Raw genomic sequence first — 15,821 nt, 5'->3', positions numbered from 1 at the left:
TAGCTTCCTTATTAGATCTTTTACCCTTTCTTCTTATTCCTTTAGGTAGCAGAGGATGCAATTATCTATATAAAAGAAGAACACTATATCGCCTTAGACCTAATAGCAGTCTTCGCTAAGTACTCGGTGAAATCCTATTTATAAGAGGCCTTTCTTAAAGTGTTTGTACTATAAGAAAGGGGACCTTTAAAGTCTATATAATGCCTTTTATAGCTTAAGGACTATACTAGGCTTTTAGTAACCTATTAGTATTTCTATATATATATCTTTATTTAGTATTAACTATATAAATATATTAATTATATTATACTAAAGCATCTTATAGTTAAATCTAGTTATAATTACTATTAGTACCCTAAATAATATCCTAGCTAAAGTAACTGCATATATATCTTAGCCATCCTTTGCCTATTAGTCTCCCTAGACTACTAATCTTACCTTAATTTTTAGGAATCTTCTATATTTATCTAACTTATAAATATATACCTAGTAATATCTAAGTATTTAATAACCTTTTGCTATAGTCTTAGCTACTTTTATTTATAATTAAGAGAGTTTATAGCTCTCTAAGTAAGCCTTTTCTGCTTTCTAGATTATATCCTAGTATAAATAACTCTTTATATTAGTATATAAGCTAGGAAGCCTCTCTAGGAGCTTCTAATATATACTAATATAAGGCCCCTTTTCCTTGCCTAGTATAAAGCTTATCCTATCCCTTTAGGCCTCTTGCTTTCCTGCATTAGATTTGTTTAAAGGCTAAGGTAAGCTCCCTCCCTTTAGTAAGTTCTTAGAGCTAGCTAGACTCTCTTAACTCTGTTAACCTTAGGTCTTCTATTAGGTGCCTATATATATTTTATACTATAGCATCCCTGCCAGGAATACTGCATTAAATAGAATATGATTTCTTACTTATATCTTAGTAAGGGTTTTACTTACTATCTTACTACCCCTCTTTACCTTTAAATCCTCTTTTACTGCATAAAAGAAACCTAATAGAGGTAATTCCAGGGGTGTTAATAGTAACTTGAATCTGAACTGCATATATGGTTTTAATTTCTTACCTGCCTTTGCTAAGTTATTAGCTTTAGGGCTTTTAAATTCTATATACTTATTAGTAATTTTATCTAGTTCTTTATTTACTAGATATATTTGCTATTAATTAGGCTAAGTTTGCTAAAGTGAGATTAGTTCTTTGATTTATTTCTTTATTGCAGCTAGGTCTTTGGCCTATAGGTTATCTCAAAGGGTCGCCGTGTTTTCATCGAAGCGCTGGTTTTTATTAAAGGTAATATCTCATATTATAAATACCTCCTTATTTAATAGGTTCTAGATTCTATAGGAATTACTTAATATATACCCTACTAGGTACCTAATCTACCCTCTAGGAGCTTAATAATATAGCCTATTATATTATAGTTATATATTTCTTATAAGTGTAAATACTTTATATTTATATACTCTAAGGTGTGATAGGTCTGGCTTTAGTAACTGCTTAGCTATATACTCTAAGTAGAATATCTTATATAGTAATTTATGCTATCTCTAAACTAATAGCATATAGTTATAGAGATAGGTGGCTGCCTTTATTAATTTAGGCTAGAGGTATTCTAGGATCTTTGCACCTGCCCTTATTGCCCTGCTTTTCTAGATAATTACTATAGCTACTCTTTCTATATTACTATTCTAAGCCTGTATATTTAAAGCAGATAATTTATATTATATTCCTTGCTAAACTATCTTGGCATATACTTATAGATAGATTATTATAATCTCATTATTATACTTAATTACCTTTACTTTCTTTAAGTATTATACTTCTATTATATTTAAAAAGCCTTTTAGCGCTAAGAGGATAGCAGGGGTTAACTAATTAGTAATATAATAGTCCTAGGTAAACCCTAATACTCTATCTATAAATATTTATATTAAACTATAGCCTATATACCCTAGTAGCATAAGATAAAAGTCTATAGCTATTTGGTCTCCTAGGCTTACTGCTTATACAGACTCTCGAGGAGCGCAGCATACTAATCGGCGAGCTTTCGCCACTCCATATACATTACAGTTAACCGTGGTTATTTGCTATATTCCTATTAAGATTTCTGACTTTATTTATACTCCTCTTGCAGACGTGGCGAGGCATTAGAGAGCCTCTGGCCCTAGGTGGCCTAACCTTAGGTGCCATATTAAGATATCTCCTCTTAACAGCTTTCTTTTAATCTACATTATATATAAGCATCTTCTTAGAGAGATAGGAGGCATATTTATTGCTAGCCTAGCTTGCCTTAGTTCTAGGAATTAAGGAGGATACTTATATTTAAGTACTTATTAACCTCTAATCTCTAAGACCTCGCCGAGTTTACTTCCATCTAAGCGCTATAGGTAATTATTTCCTAGGCTTATATTCTATTAAATTCTTTATTTTCTTAACTTAGTAAATAATACCAGGTTTATAGCTAATATAGTATATAAAGCTATATTATAAAGTCATAGTATTCTAGGCAAGCTGTTAATTAACTTAAGTTTAATTTATACTTCTCTATATCCCTCTATTAGGACCTGTATTATACCTAACTAGAAGAAGTCCCTAAGGGCTACTGCCCTAAGGTTCTTTATCTGCTTTATATCCCTAAATATATATATTATTACTCCTAAGTCTAATAATATACTTTTATTCAGGGGGTAGCAGTTAGCCACCATTAGGCCTATACTTGGCCAAGCAGAGCTAACTAAATATAGTTAGGCTAATCCTTTTAGTTTTAGCTTCCTAATTTAATTAGCTATACCTTTCTTATTTTCTTTTATCTATCTCTGTGCCTAATTAGCAAGAGCCTATATTAGTCTAAACCTAATATAGGCCTTCTTAGGGAAAGCATAAAAGCATATTAATAGGGTATGCCTTAGTCTATATACTTTATATCTTTTAGCCTTATCTTTACCAGAGCCTTGGCAAGAGCACTTTTGCCCCTTCTGCTCTTTCTATCTAGGCTTCCTTTAGGTCTCTTAGTCTTTACTAGCCTCTTCCCCTCTTTTAACTAGGAAAGCTCTATGGCTTACTTTAGCTCTCTATATATCTGGCTATAATACTAGTGCTAGCTAAATATCTGCTGCTACTACTCCGATAAATAGGGTATTTAATTAGATATTATTTATTTAGGTAATACTATAGGTATTTACCTATAACTCTAGGGGGGTTAACCTTAGAGCTATAATAAGATTAGGAAACTACTAATCTGCCTCTTTAGCCTCTTATAGGCCTATATCTCAGGCTTTATTAATTAAGATCCTCTATTACTTAAGCCAGTTACTTGCCCCTTTATAGGTTATATATCTTTAATACTAGGGTTTTGCTAAGACTTCTCTATATACTTAGCAAGCTTCCTGCTTCTACTCTATTTAAGTTAAGGAGAACTTATTATAAAGAGACTAAACCTATTCTACTAAAGTATTATCTTCTAAGAAATAGTGCCTTATAATCCCTTTATCTATTATATTTAGTACCTAGTCTTAGATAATAGATATCTTCCTCTTTAAGTCCTTATAATTCTTTAGGTATATTTTATATATTGCCCTTATTATAATAACTATTCGGTGATCTTTCTCTGTGAGATAGGGTATCTATTAAGTCTATATTTTATATTTAATATAGATTTCATTTAGCTTATTAATATGCAGATTAACTTCCTATATAGTTATCTCTTGTGTTAAGGAAGATAATACTTCTGCGGTAGTTGCCATATAGGCGGCTATAGCGCTTTACTATCTTACCGCCAATATATCAGGGGGTATAGGTGTAACTACCTTAAGGGTAGGCTTATTAGATGCCGTTAGGTTAATATAGGCCTATAGATCCTTATTCTTTAATTTAACCTTTAGGGCCTTATACCAGCTAATCTACTTATTACTAGATTTAAGTCTAATTATCTAATTAATTATTACTTTAATTATCTTCGGCAAGCGCTAGGCTTTCCTTCTTAGTTATATTTCTAGTAGTTCCTTTTTATTTTTATATAAATAAGACTCTTAATTATTAGAAAGTATACTTATATATTCTCTCCTTTTAGAAGAGGGGAAGTCTATATCTAAATTACTTAACTTCTAATATCTTGCCGAGGTTTTACCTAGATATAAGTAATTATGCTATTCTCTTAATCTAATATTAGTTACCTAAAGCCAAAGATTATCAGCATCAGCGGCATAAAGAGGGTTAAATAAGTCATAGGATATAGTATATAATAGACTTAATAGATTAGCTAAACATTAGTATATTATTAATATAAATAGGGGTTTATTAATTTTATAATATAAAAAGAGACTAAGGACTTAATATTACTTATTTAAATAAAAAATATATAACCCTAAATAAATAATAATATAAAAAGTTAAAGAATTACTTATTAATAATATATATATTTAATAAAAATAAATTAAAAATTAGCCAGCTATATATATTTTAATAAAGAAGGAAACATGGCGTTATTTACATAGCCGGCTATGCAGGTATAAGAGCCCAACTGTTGGGACTTCTATTACCACCTAAATTAGGTGTGTAAGTAAGTACCTCTGGTTTTACTCATTTGGATTAGTTCTACGCCCTTATCGTGACCCCGCTGGAGGCTTGTGGCACCCAAAGAGATAGTCGCTTCCTCGGTGCCGCGATAGAGGCCGCCCCCACAAGTACAATTCTGTACCCAACAATGTTGCGGGATTAATAACCAGAAAGCGGGGTTGGTAGCGCTGAATACCTTGGTGCGATTTCGACCTTCAAGCACGAAATGCAGACTTTCAACATTTCGCTTCTGCTGAGTGACTCCTGTTTCATTTGGATCTAGGCAACCGATTCGCACCCTGTTTAATCTTTATACGATTTCGCTTCATTAAGTCCGTATAGGCATTGCAGAGGTGGAATGATGTGGCCCCATGATCAAGATGTACAGGTGAGCAGTACGACAGGGGCCGGCGATGCCTGTCGATCCAAAAGAGCCTGTATAGGCTGCAATAGGTAAGCCAACCTAGCCACCTACCTTATACATTTTACACGAGCTTACGGTGGAGAATAGGAAGAAGACAAAGTGTTCGTATAGTGGTTCAGTAGAACACCACCTCCCCTGTATGTTGTGTTATCATCCTTTCCCTGTCATAGATTTTAATCAAGATCATTCCACAACCCTCTGACATGCGCGCGCATGGGTAACACTAAGTCTTTTACTGACGGCTGACTGAGCCCTGCTTAAAGGCGATATGACACTTCCATCCTGCAACCTGTGCTCTCGAACAAATACCCCTTGTCTGTACCCTTCTCACAGGAAAAAGCGAACGCTCAAGTTACAACTCCAGCACAGAGCGAACCAGTGCAATGGCGCCATCCAGCAATGTGGTACAAGTCTGCGAGATTACGAAGGCTGGCATGGGCAATCTTATATTAATGGCGGCCAGAGACCAGACGTCCGATATAGTTTCTGCACAAAAACAGGGCCACCATGGACATGAACTTGAATCGACAACTACCGACGATCCAAACACAGAGGACAACATCCTGCCAGAAAGTTCGAGTACCGCGATGAGCGATCTCGGCAACGTCCACGCCCTGACGCAAAGCGCTTCTTTTGATGACCAGTACTTGAATCAGCTCAATTCGATCGACCCACTCATGAACTTTGAACTAGGACGGCTCGAAACTCCTAAACAAAACGCTGTTCTCGATAACCTATCCACCCCGTGGAATTCTGAGTATTTTTGGCACGCTTATAGCCCGGGCATGTCATCATGGAACCCCGGGCCAGACCAGGTCAGTCCAGAGAGCTCGGGGGAAGGAGCTGTGGACAGTTCCAACAACACACTCCACACACCAGGGCCTAGTACAGCGGCAGGCATTTCGGGTGCTTTAGTTGAGGAACTGTGAGTCTTAATCCTCGGAATCTGCAAAGGACATGTACTACTGCTGCCTTCGAGCGGCTCAGAAGAACACCCTAAAGTTTCTGCAGGGCTGCACACTGTTAGCATTTCAGCTTTACTTGCACGGCCCCACTACCGAAGGATGGATGGTCATCGGCACTTGCACCCGGCTCGCGAATGAGCTGGGTCTACATGCCATCGACTTCCAAAGTGAGAGCGATGTTTTCAGCCCAGTCTCATTGGAATGGAGCAAGAAAGAGGGGTTACGCCGTGTCTGGTGGTCTGTCTGGGAGCTGGACGCGTTCTCAGCCGCGGTCGCCTGCCGTCCACACACGATAGATAGGATGACTATGCAAGTCAAGCTTCCCGTTTCTGACAAGAACTGGTTTGCAGACATGTTCGTGGAGTCGTCCATAATCAATCCCGACCCTGTCCACTCTTGGCACACCCTAAGGGATTGTCCAAACCAGGACGAGAGGGCATGGTTCCTACTCATCAATTATCTCTTGCTCACCGCGCATGACCTGGGCCAGCAGCAAAACTTGCAACGCAAGGAGATTCAAGAGATTGAAAAAGCCATATCTTGCTATACTCTTATCCTCCCTCCCTAATTCAACTTATTGGAGGACTTGAATCCCTCATCGTTCAGGCCAAATCGCGTTTCTAACTTTAATTGGATCATCGTCACCAACATCATGCTACAAGGGTAATGTTATTTCAAACCGGGTAGGGTGCTTCACTTTTGGTCCAATTCTACTGAGGGGCGTGAGGCTCTTCACAAGATCCACGATTTGATTATCCATCTCCACAGAGAGTGCGTAGTTCAGTAGTAGCACTAGGTGGATCGACATTTCGAGTTGAATGGTATTGAATCCGCCAAGGTCGAGGTTGTAGCAACTGGATTAAACGAAAATGTGCCGCGAAATGGGACCCGTGTGACCATCGAATTCGCAGGCTTGGTCGCCATGTCTGAGGCTGTCAAAGACGGTGTCGAGCTACAAGCAGAGCAATGGCGAGTCTTCCAAGACCAGGCCAAGATGATGGATGGTTGCTATGATAAACCTGGAGCAACACTCAACCATTCAGACAGTGGGGGGGTTTAATTTAGAGTGTGTCGAACTAGCCCGGAGAGCTTAATCCGAGGATTCAGTTTGGTATTTGAATACACATTGTGTGGTAGTGAATGATCAAATTCTTCTTATAGACTTGTTACTCTCTAGAGACCGTAAAGGCATTTATCCTTATTCAATGGCACAGGTCTTGTTGGTCTTCTTCCGAGAAGACATGCCGAATGAGCCTCTTTATCTCATCTCGCCCCATACCTTTAATCCCCAGGAGCTCATTATCGCAGTGAGCAAAGTGCCCACCATAGCCCGGAGCGAACGCCGCCCGAACTGCAAACCCATAAAAGACCTCAGATGTCAAGGCTCCCTGTTTCTGAACTGCCAAGGCCTGGGCTTCTGCATCTCCAGTGTCGATATGCAAGACTCCCCACTCTTTCCCGCCGTCATCCGCTGTCACCTCCTTGACCAATTTCAAAAGCTCAACCTGAGATATGGCAGCATCCTGCACGCAGATTACTCGGTTGGCAGTCTCCTCAAAGTGATCCACGACAGCGACCACGGTGTGGCCTACTGTTGCTAGGCTTGTTGTGGAAAATTTGTTGTTTCCGCCATCGTACAGCTTGACAATTCGTTTCGACGGGTCAACCAGTAAAGCACCGTGGGTTGCGATCGCCCAGTCTAGCAGACAATTGGTATATATCAGCGTATACGAGGAGTTTGACAGCCTGCAGCTTCGCGCTAACTGGTCTTCGAGGGCGACTTTCAAAGCGTATGTCGGGAGTTTTCTTGTTTTTGGGTTTCTCAGGTTCGCTCCGAACTCAGACGGGATAATACGTCGTACATTGGCCGCCACGGGGGCCTCAACTAGCCGACCCTGGCAATGTAGCGCCGCTTTACCTAAAGCTGAGACCAGAACGTCCTGTCCTCGAAGTGATTCACGTCAGCATTGAAATGAGCAGCGATTAGAGGACGTTGTATGAAACATTGAATAGTCACAAGAGTTTACGGGGTCTTACTCCGGCGAGGGCGACATTCTTGACGCGGGATCTCAGATCTTTCATGGCTGCAGATGGAGAGATGGACCATTACCCGTTCGGCGAGCGAACCGTGAGCGCAATGACGTAACTCGTCACTTCTATCAAGACCCTGATATTCACAGCAGTGATTCACATGAACTGGTGGGTCAAGAAAGCATTTGAATATCAACACTTTGTAGGCTCCTACGCTACGCATTAGTGGGCTACATGGAAGTTACAGTAAAAGCACAGCTACGAGACAACGATCTTTACCCCTGTCAGTACTTAGGCCGCCCCTGCGTTTTGGCGATCTTGTGGGGACGGCTTTATGAGTCCTCGTTAGCACCGTGTCACATGTACATTCAGTGGAAAAATGCCGATCCCCTAAGTGTGTACGTACCTAGGCATAGGCGGCATCCCAGGTTCTACCGTCCTGCAATGCCGAAAATACCAACGACTCAGGAACCGGGAACTAGGAAACAGAACCCTATCCAAGATGGAAAGATCGGCGGACAAACTGAACGACCGCAAAGCAGCCGCAAAGGCGATCCAGTTCTTGGAACTGGCTCAGATGAGCTAAGTCAGATCCTTGGGCAATCCAGGATCGAAGCCTAAAGACAACGTCAAGCACCGAGACTCAGGGAAGACCGTAGGCACAATCACGACCTCGCATTTCCTCAAGTTCGAATAGACGATAACAAATTATGATGTAGAAGAGCATCACGATTAAATCAGTGGTTGAACTAGTCCATCATAAACCGTAACCTGAGTCTCACAAGTCGTGACCACAACCCATGTGAAATGTTCCACCTCCTCAGCTTGCAACGGCATCCTGCTCAACGGCGGAGGCCGCAACACCCTTCTTGATATCCTCCATGCGCGTCGTCAGGAAGGCAAGCGTGACATTTGGGCCCCATACTGCCATGGTGTCTGGTGCTGCTGGTTCCTTGGGGACCGTCGTTTCACAGTTGACGATATCTCCATCAGAATAATGCTTGACAATGTTTCCAGAAGGGTCGAACCTAAAATATATCGTCAGCCAAGTATTCGGAAGAGAGATGTAACGCATTGCATCCGGCTGACCAGTAATCAAATATTTGGCTGCCTAAGAGATGTCTGCCGATGCCCCAGCAGTTTGTCCATCCTTGACCTTGAAGATGATAGTGGCCCATAGTCTGCGAGTCCATATTGTCGACCTCAAAGCTGGAATGATGGGGCCGGCAGTTTTTCACTGGCTCTGGCGGTGATTGAATGAAGAAACTCTGTTCAAAGACTCTGTCAGCCTCTTCCTTCGCGTGGCAGCTACTTGGTGAGGGTGTTTTGTCTGTCCAGGTACTTACGTGGTGGTCGGTGAACTCCTTCCCCTTATCAATATGCATGAAAGTCATCATGTCCTTTCCGGACGCCTTGTCGAAAAGAGAATCTGTCTCAGTTAGGTTGAAGGTGGAAAGGTACCAGGCCACAGTGGTTTCGAATTGGGATCTATCCACAACCAGACCGTAATGGCCCAGCTTGTGAACTCTGCTTGGGCCGTTGTCGAACCGTTGAAACTCTCGCTTTCTTGGCTTCTCGTTCCGATTATTCATTACCACTGGCTTTGGTTCCTCCTCCTTTTGTTCGTCCTCTGCCCTGAGAGTAACACCGAAGAGAAGTCGCACATTGATGCCATTGGGATCCTTGACATCCACGAATTGACCTCCTCCAGGCGCTGTTGAATCCTCAATATATGAAGCTCCAGGGAGTTGCGAAGCGACTTCTAGGTCTTTTTTCGACGAAACAAGCCAGCCGCCACCCACAAAACGCTTCACATTGTCTGGCGACCTCTCGGCGACATAGATGAAAGGGTGCTTGCCGAAGCCACGATAGAATATGAGATTGGCACTCTGTTTCACGGGCTTGAAGCCAAAGTCGATGAAGAACCGATTTGCCTGCTCGAGATTGTGATGTTGGTACTGGGTGTATAGCAGCCTGTCGAGCTGGATCTCTGGCTGCGTGGTACTATCCATGGCGAACAAGATGTGGTTTGAAAAGTTGTTTAGCGTTTAGAGGTTTATTCAAAGACTGGGTTGGGCGCCGAGGCTGAATGTCCCCGAGCGTATTTATGGGCATGTTTGCTTGGGGCTCCGAGCCGTGGCCGGGGAAAGGATCCAAGTTCACGAGGTTGAACACTTCCGAGGCACAATCCCCGGGCCTTCGGGGAAAGTATCTGATGCTGTGAATTAGCCGTGTCCCACACATCGGCGTTAAGTTGTCGATTACGCCGGATGGCGGGCCAATGATGTGGAATCCCTTACTGTTGACGAGAGTACTTAAGGGTAGATTGGTCACGTTCTTAGTCGCTCCTCAGGACTATTCCAAGGTTGGCGCACGAATCAAAGCAATGGCTGGTGATTTCGCTTATCTCATTCGTTTCCTCGACAATGAGGGGAAGGAATATTACGGCAATCTGATTGAAGCGAAGGCAGCCATCAACCTAATTGGCTCAAAGGCGCAAGTCGTCCTAGGTAATCCTTTTGATGGATTAACCGTTACGGACGGGGAGAAACGATCAGCAAGGTATATCCACCCCCTGAGGTAGTCCGTCCATCTGATTAAAATTGACGACTTTCAGGTACTCTGCCCGTTAGAAACAACACCAATTTTCCAATGCATTGGTGTGAACTATGCGAGACATGCTCGCGAGACAAACGTATGTAAGTATCCCTTGATGTGTTTGATACGAGCTCACAGATCATGGTGAAAGTTCAACATTCCGAGCCAGCCTGTCGTTTTCACTAAACCTGCCGATCTAATTGCTGCGCCATTTGACGATATCCATGTCCATGCAGAGGCACAATCGCATCTGGACTATGAAGGCGAACTCTACTTCATCTTTGGCAAGGACTGTAAGGATGTAATCGAGAGTGACGCGATGGACTGCGTTCTTGGCTATACAATCGGCAATGACCTCTCGGCACGAAACTACATACCCCAAGAGATTTCCGGGTTCCAGATGAGCTATGGAAAGTCGTTTGACGCCTTTGCGCCATTTGGGCCGTATATTGTCCACCCTCGAATTGTCGGCGACCCGCATCAGCTCCAGCTCACAACAAAAGTAAATGGCGAAATACGGCAGAATGAGAAGACAAGCGACATGATCTGGAAGATTCATCAAATCATTCCGCACCTTACCCGCGGCAGGACGGTTCGAGCTGGAACGGTTTGCATGACAGGGACACCCTCTGGCGTCGGGTGGTTTATGCACCCAACTGGCTATGTTAAACACGGTGATGAGGTAGAAGTTACGATAGAGAAGCTAGGATCTATTAAAAATAAGGTCTTCTTCTTATAGGGCCTTATATTGGAGCCACTTTAGCGGTAGCCGAACAGTGGTCGTTATCAAGGCTGATATTAGTACATGTGGCTGGGTTTGTGTATTGAGGCTATTGTGTAAAAGATTCTGGAGGGGTGCTGCCCTAGCACGAAACCTACACTGCTCGACCACCACGTATACCCCATGTGCAGGTCATATTGTTGTTTACCTAGGTTGCTCGCTTATTACCACTGCCGAGTCGAGCAGCGAGGCTTGTCTTGTCTCGTCTAGTCTTCCGTGAGTGCCGGCATTTTCGCATGACTCGGATGCTCTCGGTTTCATGGCCACGGCAATTACTATAATCACGTGCCAAAAGTCCGACGCTTCTCACGAGAGGAAACCAACAATCCGTTCAGCATTACCTTAGTCGTCCCTTTTCGGGGCTACCTCAATCGCGCGGTTCCGCCCTTGCTGCTAAAGGCACAGATCGGCATCATCTCAGTCACGGTTCGGCATTTTCTCAAGTCGCCGTCCGGCCGCCATACAGCTCGCGTTTCCAAGATCCAGTTCGCACGCACGCATGTTTGGCCATTGCGTATCCCGCCCCAGCATGATGCCCTATCGCCCCAAATGATGTGTAGCAAACAGCCAGCGTTTCCCATCGTAACATATAAATCCCCTTCATCGGTCGTCAATCTCTTGACGTTCACAGCTCACTGAGAATCAACAATTGCAGGACACTGATTTTCGTCCGTGGTTCTTAATTCGTGCAACTTTCAAGATGGAAAAGACTCTTGAGGGAAAGGTCGCTCTGGGTGCGTGCAAAGCTTTGCATTGAACGATTAACTGACATCGTATTCCACCGTTGAAGATGATGCTAATTCAGGCGTAGTCACCGGCTCTAGTCGTGGAATCTGAGCAGCCATCGCAACTCGCCTAGCCAAACACGGCGCCAAGCTGGGCATCAACTATGTCTCCTCAGCATCTGCAGCGGAATCTGTAGCCGAAAATATTCGCAGCTTGGGCTGTCGAGGCTATCGCCATCGAAGCTGATGTATCCAAGCCGAAGGAAATTGCCGCCATGTTCCAGAAGGTCAAAGACGAATTTGGCAGACTGGATATCGTGATGAGTAACTCCGGTATTGAACATTTTGGTGACCTCGAGTCAGTCACGGATGAGGAGATTGATAAGGTTCTCGGGGTCAACGTCAAGGCCCAGTTCGTTATGGCGCAGCAAGCGTACAAGAATCTAGAAGATGAAGGACGACTGATCCTCATCTCTTCTATCTCTGCTGTCTGGGTACGCTCCTCTTAACATTCACTTTGGTCTCCACCACTCTCCGAAGCTAATATTGTTCGACAGGGTGTTCCCAGACATGCTTTGTATTCGGCTTCTAAGGCTGCCGTGCACGGTATGGTCAAGTGTCTTGCTTGGGACTTCGGCAGCAGAGGCATCACTGTTAACTGCATCGCCCCCGGAGGAGTCAAGACAGATATGTACGCCGAGGCCGCGGCGAAGTATCTCAAGGGTGGTGATAAGATGAGTATCGAGGAAGTTGATGGAGAGATCTCTGAGATTAGTCCTTTGGGAAGACCTGGCTTCCCAATGACATTGCAGGAGTTATTGCCATGTTGGCAAGCCCTGAGGCGCAATGGATCACTGGTCAGACGATCCACGCAAGCGGTGGAGCTCATATGGGGTACACAGGGAGGTGCCTTTCAGATTGAATAAATCTGAATATTGGCATACAATATATCTTACTGCTATCGTTGCAATTGAATCTCTAAAGCTATGGGGCAGAATAAGCTGCTGTCAACTTGACGATCCCCAGTGTTTGCGAAGCCTCAAAAGCAATGGGCAAGGAGCACGCCCCACCGATAACCCATGTACCACGTAGCACACATCCGACACCATCCGTGGCTCAAGCGCAGAGTCTGTATGAGGTCGGGTGATCGAGTGAAAACATGACAGTACCATTTGAAGAGCGGGCGCCAATCGCCGTTGAGAGATGGGACCCCCCCACAATTCCTCCGTATTTAAGGATTACGAAAAATGCAAAGAGACTTCCTCCAATACCTATCGTGTATTGCCTACACTGGGCGGTTGCCACTGAATGGGATGCTGGTAGACCTGTCCGTACGCCAAGCTAAGAAAAGCAGAAACTTTAATCATCAGATGATGATGAGATGACTTTATAGACGTAACTCAGCCACCTAGGAAACCCGAGGCCAATAGCCAGAAGTTAATTACATGCGATTGGGATCCCCATCTTGCTGACATTTTCACATGTCTGCGGCGTCAAGGCTATGTGATACTGTAGCGCTACGGCCGCAGATGCCAATTTCAGCTCCTTAAATGAGGTCGCTCTCTCCCGTTCATCCATGCCGCGTCTCACGCCTCCGCAAAATCCTGATGGTATTGTTGATAAACGTGAGAGCAGAAAACTTCGTTGACCAAAATGAGCGGCATTTTTAACCAGCTTCGACAAGACATCACAGCTGGTGATGTGCTCTTGCCTGGCGATGCAGGTTACCAAGAAAGTTTGAAGCGATGGAGTGACAGCTGTGAGAAGCCGGCGGTACGCATCAGACCTGAGGAGTGATCCCTTTTAAGTTGCTTCTCAGTTGTTAAAGGGCGCAGAAGGAGTGCTGATGATAAGCATCTTCAGGCAGTAGTAATAAGGGCGACGAGCCCCGAAGAGGTGTCCACTGCGATCCGGTTTGCGACAGCCCACAACGTCCCATTGACGGCTCGCGGCGGCGGACATTCGACAAGCGGGGCTTCATCCTCCGATGGCGGGATGGTAATAGACCTGACGCGGATGCGGAATGTCAGCGTGGACCCGGCTGGTCGAACAGTAACGTACGAGGGTGGGTGCCTATTTGGGGACGTCGACTCGGCGCTAGCTGCCCACGGGTTGGCCACTGTCGGCGGAATCTACAACCAAACAGGCGTGGGCGGACTGGTTCTTGGAGGTGGACATGGTTTCTTGACTGCGCGTCACGGTCTGGCTATTGATAATCTTGTCTCAGTCGAGATGGTTCTAGCGGACGGGTCCATTGCCGAGGTGTCTGAGACCGAGAAGCCTGATCTGTTTTGGGCGGTGCGAGGCGCAGGAGCCCAGTTTGGCATTGTTACACGATTCACATCGCGGGCACACCCGCAAGGCGATGTTTGGGGGGGTGCCCTGTTGTTCACGTTGGACAAGGTGCCAGAGCTAGTAGCTTTTGCAAACGAGTTTCACAACCGCTGCGCGATTGACCACAACTACATGATGGCCTTCGGATGTGCGCCACCGGAATACACAACCCCGGCGGCCATGACAGGCGTCTTTTACAACGGTCCTGCGGCAGAGGCAGAGAAATTCTTCGCACCCTTGCTGGCGCTCGGTCCTATTGCCAATTTAACCGGGATGATGCCCTATCCAACGGCGAATACACTCTTCAACCCAAGGTTCGAAGGACCGGGACGCAAGCTGATGGGCAGCTGTACCGTATTGATGCCACTCGATGCCAATAGTATTGGAGAGGCCGGGCGACGGTTCCTGGACTTCACCACCTCTCACAGCGATATGACAAAATCAGTCCTGGCCTTCGAGTTCTTCCCCACGACGGCCATTCAGGCCACTCCGCATGACGCAACCGCATTCGCTAACCGCGGCAAGCACTACATAGCCGTGATGGCGCTCATGTACGACAACGCATCTCATGATGCTAAAGTTCGTGCCTTTAAGCGCGAGTTATTTAATTATATTACCACCACTTGCGGCTACCACGGCAAACAGGCCCCGGGCGATCCTGCCCCATTTTATGTTAACCTGGAGCATGAGTCTTTGGCACCCGAAGATGCTTTCGGTGACCATGTCAAACGGCTGCGCGAGCTTAAGCGCAGGTACGACCCAGAGAATGTCTTCTATAAATGGCACTGTGTGATGGTGGAACCTGGAACCTCCACCAGCGGCCAGGCATGATATTATTCATACATTAAGGGACTGATGCAAATTGATTGGAAGGAGCTATAAGGCTATAGCTAGTCCATGGAAAAGATGTAAAGGAATAGGGAGGAGTTTTCCTGTTACGGATTGCAATTGCCTATTATGTTAGGGAAGGGATAATTAAATAATAATAGCCAGCTAAATAATTACTATGTAGTAATATAATACTTTACTTTACTTAGTTTTAGGCCTTCCAAAATAACCTAAAATTAAGTCTCTGACGTGCTGTAAAGCTCTATAATGTTAATTATTCTATCCTCTTCTATAGATACTATAGTATATAAGCATAAGCCAATTAAAATATAAAATTATATAAATTATCCAACCTATAGGAATAGATTATTATTTAATTTATTCTTAACCTAGATTTATAGGTATTCCCCTTATTATTATATAATATAATAGAAATAGCTAATTAAGTACTTATTAATTATAGGCAATTGATAGGGGGGCATGACGAATTGATACGCGGGCATGATCCTTAGGGGGGCATGACTTTTTGTAACACCTGATTGGGCTAAATTTCGTAGACCCATAAATACCTTTGAGAAAAGGCGGT

At 44.1% G+C, this 15,821-nt stretch overlaps 7 protein-coding genes across 7 annotated transcripts; 5 read left to right on the top strand and 2 right to left on the bottom strand.

Moving 5' to 3' along the window:
• Positions 1–4,768: 4,768 nt before the first annotated feature.
• Positions 4,769–5,913, top strand: FOIG_16539 (uncharacterized protein). The gene is made up of 2 exons (XM_031218000.1): positions 4,769–5,002; positions 5,061–5,913. Exon 2 carries the CDS (start codon positions 5,357–5,359, stop codon positions 5,900–5,902), a length of 546 nt encoding a protein of 181 aa, XP_031052292.1. The 5' UTR covers positions 4,769–5,002; positions 5,061–5,356; the 3' UTR covers positions 5,903–5,913.
• Positions 5,914–5,930: 17 nt separating this feature from the next.
• On the top strand, positions 5,931–6,620 carry FOIG_16538 (uncharacterized protein; the record flags this gene model as incomplete). Its single annotated transcript, XM_031217999.1, has 1 exon — positions 5,931–6,620. The coding sequence occupies one exon, from the start codon at positions 5,931–5,933 to the stop codon at positions 6,504–6,506; it is 576 nt and encodes a 191-aa protein (XP_031052291.1). The 3' UTR covers positions 6,507–6,620.
• Positions 6,621–7,140: 520 nt separating this feature from the next.
• On the bottom strand, positions 7,141–8,020 carry FOIG_16537 (uncharacterized protein; the record flags this gene model as incomplete). Its single annotated transcript, XM_031217998.1, has 2 exons — positions 7,141–7,878; positions 7,976–8,020. 2 exons carry the CDS (start codon positions 8,018–8,020, stop codon positions 7,141–7,143), a joined length of 783 nt encoding a protein of 260 aa, XP_031052290.1.
• A 769-nt stretch (positions 8,021–8,789) lies between these two features.
• On the bottom strand, positions 8,790–9,981 carry FOIG_16536 (uncharacterized protein; the record flags this gene model as incomplete). Its single annotated transcript, XM_031217997.1, has 3 exons — positions 8,790–8,997; positions 9,059–9,237; positions 9,316–9,981. The coding sequence occupies 3 exons, from the start codon at positions 9,979–9,981 to the stop codon at positions 8,790–8,792; spliced, it is 1,053 nt and encodes a 350-aa protein (XP_031052289.1).
• A 374-nt stretch (positions 9,982–10,355) lies between these two features.
• Positions 10,356–11,555, top strand: FOIG_16535 (uncharacterized protein; the record flags this gene model as incomplete). The annotated part of the gene is made up of 3 exons (XM_031217996.1): positions 10,356–10,479; positions 10,603–10,649; positions 10,719–11,555. 3 exons carry the CDS (start codon positions 10,356–10,358, stop codon positions 11,304–11,306), a joined length of 759 nt encoding a protein of 252 aa, XP_031052288.1. The 3' UTR covers positions 11,307–11,555.
• Positions 11,556–12,022: 467 nt separating this feature from the next.
• Positions 12,023–12,999, top strand: FOIG_16534 (uncharacterized protein; the record flags this gene model as incomplete). The annotated part of the gene is made up of 3 exons (XM_031217995.1): positions 12,023–12,082; positions 12,160–12,567; positions 12,631–12,999. The coding sequence occupies exons 2-3, from the start codon at positions 12,349–12,351 to the stop codon at positions 12,997–12,999; spliced, it is 588 nt and encodes a 195-aa protein (XP_031052287.1). The 5' UTR covers positions 12,023–12,082; positions 12,160–12,348.
• Positions 13,000–13,567: 568 nt separating this feature from the next.
• Positions 13,568–15,401, top strand: FOIG_16533 (uncharacterized protein). Its single transcript, XM_031217994.1, has 2 exons — positions 13,568–13,846; positions 13,937–15,401. The coding sequence occupies exons 1-2, from the start codon at positions 13,727–13,729 to the stop codon at positions 15,236–15,238; spliced, it is 1,422 nt and encodes a 473-aa protein (XP_031052286.1). The 5' UTR covers positions 13,568–13,726; the 3' UTR covers positions 15,239–15,401.
• The last annotated feature ends 420 nt before the right edge of the window (positions 15,402–15,821 follow it).

Source organism: Fusarium odoratissimum (assembly GCF_000260195.1).
Source record: "Fusarium odoratissimum NRRL 54006 unplaced genomic scaffold supercont1.90, whole genome shotgun sequence".
Lineage (NCBI taxonomy): Eukaryota > Fungi > Ascomycota > Sordariomycetes > Hypocreales > Nectriaceae > Fusarium > Fusarium odoratissimum.
Note: the sequence above shows the minus strand (reverse complement) of the source record. Positions and strands in the feature narration are given on the sequence as shown.

Coding starts and splice junctions, on each gene's coding strand:
- FOIG_16539 (XM_031218000.1), top strand. CDS start 5,357: ATGGCGCCATCCAGCAATGTGGTACAAGTCTGCGAGATTACGAAGGCT.
- FOIG_16533 (XM_031217994.1), top strand. CDS start 13,727: ATGAGCGGCATTTTTAACCAGCTTCGACAAGACATCACAGCTGGTGAT. Junction 13,847..13,936: donor ACAGCTGTGAGAAGCCGGCG/GTACGCATCAGA, acceptor AAGCATCTTCAG/GCAGTAGTAATAAGGGCGAC.